The sequence below is a fragment of the Nicotiana sylvestris genome, chromosome 11 (genome assembly GCF_000393655.2).
Source record: "Nicotiana sylvestris chromosome 11, ASM39365v2, whole genome shotgun sequence".
Classification (NCBI taxonomy): Eukaryota; Viridiplantae; Streptophyta; class Magnoliopsida; order Solanales; family Solanaceae; genus Nicotiana; species Nicotiana sylvestris.
This window is the reverse complement of record NC_091067.1, coordinates 26,226,020-26,234,667: the sequence shown is the minus strand read 5'-3', so window position 1 is coordinate 26,234,667 and position 8,648 is coordinate 26,226,020. Positions and strand designations below refer to the sequence as shown.

Here is an 8,648-nt window from a genome sequence, read left to right as displayed (position 1 = left end):
TCTGTTTGATGGAGTCTGGAAGATTGAATCTGGGGAAGGTTCTTCTGAGACCAAATAGATTAGATTTACTTGCTTTCCTTAAAATGTAATAAGGCCAAGTGCAAGTAGTGACTTGTTTTTTTTTTGGACAAGAGGGGTTGCTCTGATGGTAAGCAACCTCCACTTCCAACCAAGAGGTTGTGAGTTCGAGTCTCCCCAAGAGCAAGGTGGGATGTTCTTGGAGAGAAAGATGTCGTGGGTCTAATTGGAAACAGCCTCTCTACCCCAGGGTAGGGGTAAGGTCTGCGTACATACTACCCTTCTCAGACCCCACTAAGTGGGATTATACTGGGTTGTTATTGTTGTTGTTGTTGTTGTTGTTGTTGTTGTTGTTGTTAGTGTCATTTTTGGATTCATCTGCTTTTATATTATGAGAGGAAGCATTTATTGGCATTTGAAGTTCTCCAAATTTGTTTGTCGCTAGGCCTACCTCAGGCACAACGAGGCTCCCAAATTAGGATACGAGTTTATATCTCGCACTATGTGTTTAAATAGTACAAACATTTTAGGATCCCCACTAACTTGTTACCTTTTGTTTTGTTTACTTTTATTATTATTATTCCTATCCCCATAGGTTGGTTCATCCATACTGACCTCGTCAGCATATCATACCAGATCTAGAGGCCCTCTACCTCCTCCTCCTCCAAGCAACACAAAAAGTAGAGGGAAATCAAAGATGGACGACTTAAGTGGAATTCGAAAGAAAAAAATTGAGAACGCAGAGACCTTCGATGGCCGTAGTACTCCGGCCCCGAATGACCTGGTTTTGAGACTTGAGCAAAAGATACTAGAACTTCAAGAAGAGCTTGAGCAGGTCCGCAATTTGGCAAACTTGTCACTCACCCTTATTGTCCCTGATATCCACCGACAGAATGCAAAGAACCCAACACCTCCTCAAAACACACAAAACCAACAACCACAAAATACTACCATACCAAATCAATACGCAACTCTACCTCAAAATATCAATCCATTACCGGTACCAACTCCCCCACAGCAACATCATCAACCAATTCCATACCCACCAACCACCACTTGCCACACTCCCCAAAATACACCACTACTCATTCCCGATCCACAAAACTCTACCAATGACCATCACTATACCCAAGTCCCTGGCATCCATCAGAGCAATCCCATATACATGGAAACTATACCACATTCTACCCAGCCCATCTCCTATGCACCAGAATCCTCTAAAAAGGACCTGATCATTAAGAACATGGCCGAAGAACTCAAAAAGCTGACAAACCGAGTTCAAGGTGTTGAAGGCGATAGAGGAATAGAATATTTGAACTACGAATATTTGTGCATACAACCCGATGTTGAACTGCTAGAGGGGGTACAAACCTTCCAAGTTCGAAATGTTCGGTGGTACAGGTGATCCCAGGGTTCACCTAAGGACTTACTGTGATAAGCTTTTCGGGGTTGGAAAGGATGAAAAGATTCGAATGAAGCTCTTTATGAGGAGCCTTACTGGAGATGCATTGTCTTGATATATCAGCCAGAATCCTAAGAAATGGTCAAATTGGGTAAGCATGGCGTAAGATTTCATGGACTGATTCAGGTTCAACAAAGAGAATGCACCAGATGTCTTCTATATTCAGAATCTCAAAAAGAAACCTACTAAAACTTTTCGCGAGTATGCTACTCGTTGGAGGTCTAAAGCCGCCAAGGTCAGGCCCGCTTTGGATGAGGAATAGATGAACAAATTATTTGTTAGAGCACAGGATCCACAATACTATGAGAGACTGATGGTCATCAAAAATCACAAATTCTCTGATATCATCAAGCTCGGGGAAAGAATCGAAGAAGGAATCAAGAGCAGAATGGTAATAAATTTCGAGGCACTACAGGCCACGAACAAGGCACTCCAATCAGGTAGCATATCAAAGAAAAAAGAGGTTGGGGTAGTAATGGTGGCCCAAGGCCCAAAAACTCCACTCACATACCAAACACCCGTACCCACATACCAAGCATCTCCACCTACATACCAAGTATCTACACCTACATACCAAGCACCTCCACCTGCGCATCAACCTTCATCCTCCAGATATTCCCAGCCAACCACTGTCCATCATACCTACAATTCCCAACCATCCCACTTCCAATTACCCCTGAATTGACAAAATTATCCAAGACCAAGACCCAATTTTGACCGCAAGCCACCCAGACAATACACCGCCATTGCTGAGCCCATCCACCAATTGTATGAAGGGTCAAAGGTCGTAGGTTACGTCACTCCTATTCTTGCTGTGGCACTAGAAAATCCATCCCAATGGGTCAATCCGAACAAAACATACGCATACCACTCCGGTATGAAAGGGCACACCACTGCTGAGTGCCGAATATTGAAGGATAAGATCTAGACACTCATTGACAACAAGGTCATACAAGCGAAGGAAGCCACACCTAATGTCTGCAACAATCCCCTCCTTAATCATAAAGGTGATGGTGTACATGTTATAGAAATAAATGAGGAATGGGACCTTGAGGGGTCAATCGAGCTTATCCGAGAAGGCGATGACTTCAAGGTGATAGTTACACTTAATCCTATTATGGTTCAGACTCAGGCACATATTGATGTTGAGGTCACTACATTAGCTCCATTCGAGGTGGAAGTAACTCCGCCCGCAGCCACCTCTGCTCCATTTGAAGTAGAAGTGATCACACCTTTTAATGTGACGGTTTCAACCACACCCTCATTCAACTCAAAAGTGATACCCTAGGATTATGTCGCCGAGGCTCGACGAAAAAGGAAGACTAAGATAGAGGAATCTGATGCCGCACAAGGGATGACCAGAACTGGAAGAGTCTACACACCTGAACACCTGGGAGGTTCAAGTAAGGATGCCACTGCTAGGCAGCCTGTCATTGAGACAGGACCGGATGACTGGTGGAGAAATGGCCAACATGGTCGGACAGGTGCTGGAGAGCCATAAGATTATCTTTCACAGAGATGAGCTGCCGCCCGAGGGTTTGAATCATAATCGTGCATTGCACATTATGGTACAATTTGAAGACAAGTTCATTACCAGGGTCCTGGTTGATGGAGGGTCTAGTCTGAATATTCGTCCACTAGATACCCTGAAAAGGTAGGACAAAGGTTTCCATGAAATACGGACCGGAAGTATGTATGTGAAGGCTTTCGATGGGTCCTAGAGGTCCACGATTGGGGAAATCAACCTTTGCTTGCAGATGGGACCAACTTGGTTCGATGTTGAATTCCAAGTGCTTGACATACAACCTCATATAATTTTTTGTTGGGCCGCCTATGGATCTATGATGCTGGAGCAATCCCCTCCACACTACATTCAGTCGTAAAGTTCGAATGGAACCGTTAGGAAGTAATCATTCATGGAGATGGGAGTAACCCTATCTACACCAGTCAAACACTTCCAGCCATCGGACATAGAAGGAGGCTAGGAGGATAAACCTACCATCACATTGAACGGGTCAATGCCGTCGAGAAGGATAAGTGATGGATTAACAAAATAGAAAGCATACTAGCATGGTCCGGATATGAACCCGACAAAGGGTTGGGAAAGAACCTCAAGGGTATCACCAAGCCGGTACGGCTGAAAAATCATGGTACCACCGTTGGGCCCGGATATAGTATACATGGCAGGAGTACAAGGAATGGTCACCCCCATGGCGTGGACCATATTACCCTCTTGAGCTAACGATACCCCGTTTGGAACAGGCTTTCCATCAGGCAGACAAAATATGGGGAACTGCTGAAGAAGAAGCACTAGCTGGGCTGAAGGATCTGTTCTTGAAAGATGAGGATATGGACTGCAGTGCCGTAATTGAGGAGGAGGAGGAAGAAGGCCTCTCTATTCAGACCGTGGCAAAGGGAGCCATTCTCAGAAACCGGACCATCACACCATCACGAGCCCGCCGAGTCCCTGGGTAGCTTGGCAGAATTTATAGACATTCTATGCATTTAAAATTTCCATCAATTTGTTTTAAGATTTCTTTGTTCCTAAATAAACGCTCGATTCACCGAGCCCAGCTTTGTTTGAACAATTTTCTCAGTTTTAATCAAATGTATTTATCTTTTATCATTATTCATTACTATATTTTATCCTTTTCCCTTCTACAGTGTTATTATTACTTTTCCTAATAAACCAGTGACTGTGACATGTAATGAGGCAACACAACAGGAGAATAGTGGCTCAGAGGAAGAAGATGAGATACCCGAGTAAATTGTCAAGGAATTTGAGAATTTTGAGAACAAGCCTAAATCCAACTTGGACGAAACAGAAGCAGTAAATTTGGGAGACACCGAGACCGTCAAAGAGACCCACATCAACATTCATTTGTCGCCAACAGAGAAGGAAGAATACATCTATTTTCTAAAGGAATAAGAGGACATCTTTGCATGATCGTATGACGATATGACCGGTCTGAGCATATCTATAGTGGATCACAAGTTGCCTACCAATCACCTATGCCCGCCAGTCAAGCAGAAACTCAGAAAAGTCAAACCAGACATAAGTTTGAAAATCAAGGAGGAAGTTACCAAGCAAATCAAAGCCAAAGTTCTCAAGGTGGTCAAGTACCCAATTTGGTTAGCTAATATTGTGCCAGTTCCAAAAAAAATGTGAAAGTCAGGGTATGTGTCGATTATCGGGATTTAAACAGAGCAAGTCCCAAAGACGACTTCCCACTGCCAAACATACACATCCTGATCGATAACTGCGCCAAGCATAAGCTCCAATTCTTTGTAGATTGCTTTGCAGGTTATCACCAGATTTGGATGGATGAAGAAGATGCAGAGAAGACAACTTTTATTATGCCTTGGGGAGTATACTGTTACAAGATGATGCCATTCGGTTTGAAGAATGCTGGGGCCACTTACACGAGAGCCATGACAACCATCTTCCATGATATGATACACAAGGAAATACTAGTGTACGTGGACGATGTCATTATCAAAACCAAAAGGGCCACAGATCACATAGCAGACTTGAGGAAGTTCTTTGACAGGCTTAGGAGGTACAATTTGAAGTTGTACCCCGTAAAGTGTGCATTCGGGGTTCCGACAGGAAAGCTACTGGGATTTATTGTCAGTCGCTGAGGGATCGAGCTAGATCCTACTAAAGTCAAGGCTATTTAGGAGTTACCATCACCCAAAGCAAAAAGGATGTGATGAGCTTCCTGGGGCGGCTAAACTACATCAGCCGATTTATAGCACAGTCCACAGTAATATGTGAGCCCATATTCAAGATGTTGAGGAAAGATGCCGAGACAAGATCGAGGATTATCAGAAAGCTTTTGACAAGATCAAGGAATACCTGTCCACACTGCCAATTCTGGTCCTGCCAGAACCAGGACGACCTTTGCTACTTTATCTATCCGTGTTAGATGGAGCCTTTGGATGTGTTTTGGGACAACATGATGGGACAGGAAGAAGGGAGCAAGCCATATATTACCCGAGTAAGAAATTCACACCTTATGAAACATGGTATTCTCTGCTTGAACGCACTTGCTGTGCTTTGACCTGGACAACATAGAAATTGAGGCATTACTTTTGTGCCTACACTACATACCTCATATCTAGGATGGATCCTCTGAAGTACATATTTCAGAAGCCCATGCCTACGGGGAAGTTGGCTAAATGGAAGATACTACTGAGTGAGTTTGACATCATCTACGTAACTCAAAAGGAGGTCAAGGGACAAGCATTGGCAGATCACCTCACTGAAAATCCGGTGGGAGGAGAATACAAACCCTTGAAAACGTATTTTCCTGATGAACAAGTATCATTCGTAGGAGAAGACATTACGGAAGCATATGATAGTTGAAGAATGTTCTTCGACGGAGCCGCAAATTTCTAAGGACTAGGCATTGGAGTAGTCTTGGTATCAGAAACGGGTCAACATTATCCTGTATTTGCTAAACTCAGATTTCCCTACACCAACAATATGGCGGAGTATGAAGCCTGCATACTAGGGCTCAACATAGCAGTCAACATGGACATCCAGGAGTTATTGGTGATCGGCGATTCAGATTTACTTGTGCACCAGGTACAAGGAGAATGGGCTACCAGGAATTCCAAGATCTTGCCATATCTTCACCATGTGCAGGAATTGAAAAGGAGATTCACGAAGATAGAATTCCGACATATGCCCAGAATTCAGAATGAGTTCGCTGACGCATTAGCCACTTTGTCATCAATGATACATCATCCAGATAAGAACTATATTGATCCCATTCCGGTGAGGATCTATAATCAGTCGGCATATTGTGCTCATGTTGAGGAAGAAGCCGATGGAAATCCTTCATACCATGACATCAAGGAGTACCTATTAAAAGGAGAATACCCAAAGCATGCAAATCACATTAAAAAATGCACACTCTGGAGATTGTCAAATCACTTCTTTCACAGTGGGAGGAACTTGTACAGAAGAACTCCGGATTCGGGTTTGCTAAGGTGTGTCGATGCAAAGGAAGCTTCTAAGCTACTTGAGGATGCGCATGCTGGGACATGTGGCCCGCATATGAATGGTTTCGCTCTGGCCAAGAAGATAATCAGGGCAGGTTACTTTTGGATGACCATGGAGACAGATTGTATTCAGTATATTCGCAAATGCTTTTAATGTCAAGTGCATGCCGACATGATAAAAGTTCCACCAAATGAGTTCAATGCAACAAGATCACCTTGGACATTCACCGCCTGGGGAATGGATGTTATTGGTCCGATTGAGCCCACGGCTTCAAACGGACATCGGTTTATTCTGGTAGCCATTAAGTACTTCACAAAATGGGTAGAAGCTGTATCTTACAAAGCTGTAACCAAGAAGGTCGTCATAGATTTTGTCAAAGATCATATTTTCTACCGATTCGAAGTTCCTGAGTCCATTAACACTGACAACGCTGCCAACCTCAATAGTAATCTAATGAAAGCTATATGTGAAACCTTCAAAATCAAGCACAAGAATTCAACTATCTACAGACCTCAGATGAACGGAGCCGTAGAAGCGGCCAACAAGAACATTAAGAAGATACAAAGGAAAATGGTAGAGAATCACAAGCAGTGGCATAAAAAGTTACCCTTTGCTCTATTAGGGTACCACACCACAGTTCGCACGTCAACCTTGCAACCCCCTACATTCTGGTGTATGGAATCGAGGCTGTTATCCCAGCCAAGGTGGAAATTCCTTCTTTAAGAATCATACAGGAATCTGAACTCAACGATGCGAAATGGGTAAGAAGCCGCTATGATCAGTTGGCCCTTATTGATGGGAAAAGAATGAATGCAGTATATCACGGCCAATTATATCATAACAGAATGACCAGAGCTTTCAAATAAAGGGTCAAACCAAGTCAGTTTACACCAGGGCAGCTGCTATTGAAGAAGATTTTCCCATACCAAGATGAAGCCAAAGGGAAATTCTCTCCCAACTGGCAAGGTCTGCATATGGTTAACGAGTAGTAATAGGAGGAGAACTCATACTTGCAGAGATGGATGGAGAGATATGGCCAAAACCAATCAATTCTGATGTAGTCAAAAGATACTATGCCTAGAATAATTTCAAATTTCCTTTCTGATATAATTGAACTACGCTTGACCTAATTCGCATTTAAGAGGGGATACGTAGGCAGCCTTATGGGTTCGGTCATATCATAATAAAATTTTTATTTCCCCCCAAAACCAGAACTGGGGCAGAATTTTGAGGAGGGTCCTCAAAATTTCGGAGCAAGTCCAACCAACGGTCACATGTCAGAAAGCCAGTAATCAATCAAGAACTGGGGCAGAATTTTGAGAAGGATTCTCAAAATTCCGAAGAAGATTCAGCAAGGTCCGCCATCCGCAAATAGTTAAAAATCATCTACCAAACTAGGGCAGAATTTTGAGGAGGACCCTCAAAATTCCAACATAAGAAAGCTGCAATGCCTTAGAAATGTGTCACAGTCGCTAGCTCATTAAAAGTTACTTGATATACCCATACACTTCCAAAACAATTTTGTTTTTTTATTATCAATGAACACATATTTTTTCGAAAATTCTATTTTTTATAACAGTCAGGTGCTACCTAGGGGAACTCGAAGGGGGCTTCTAGAGCGGAGCAAAGCAAGGCCGACAGACAAAGCAAGAACCAACCTCACCTCATGAAACTTATGATTTTCCTTTGAATGCAGGCACATTTGACGATGGCATTCGTACACAAAGCAAATTCACCATCCATCCAACGGTCAGACGCTGAACCTATCCTAGCTAAGATACTCTACCCATATCTACTATTTTCTCTTCGCATGAGTCTAATGCTTGACTCCATATTTACATGAGTCTAATCTCTGACTCCACATTTGCATGAGTCTAATCCTTAACTCCGTTTTTGCATGAGGCTAAGCCCTGCCTCCATATTTGCATAAGGCTAAGCACTGCCTTCCATTTGCATGGGACTAAGCCCTGTCCCGTATCTTGCATGAGTCTAATCCTTGACTCCATACTTACATGAGTCTAGTCCTTGACTCCATATTTGCATGAGTCTAATCTTTGACTCCACATTTGCTTGAGTCTAATCCTTGACTCCATATTTGTATGAGTCTAATCTCTGACTCCATATCTGCATAAGGCTAAGCTCTGCCTTCCATTTGCA

At 43.1% G+C, this 8,648-nt stretch overlaps 1 protein-coding gene across 1 annotated transcript; it reads left to right on the top strand.

Moving 5' to 3' along the window:
- The first annotated feature begins 6,221 nt into the window (after positions 1 to 6,221).
- LOC138880845 (uncharacterized) lies at positions 6,222 to 6,644 on the top strand. The gene has a single exon (XM_070161024.1). It carries the CDS (start codon positions 6,222 to 6,224, stop codon positions 6,642 to 6,644), a length of 423 nt encoding a protein of 140 aa, XP_070017125.1.
- Positions 6,645 to 8,648: the final 2,004 nt, after the last annotated feature.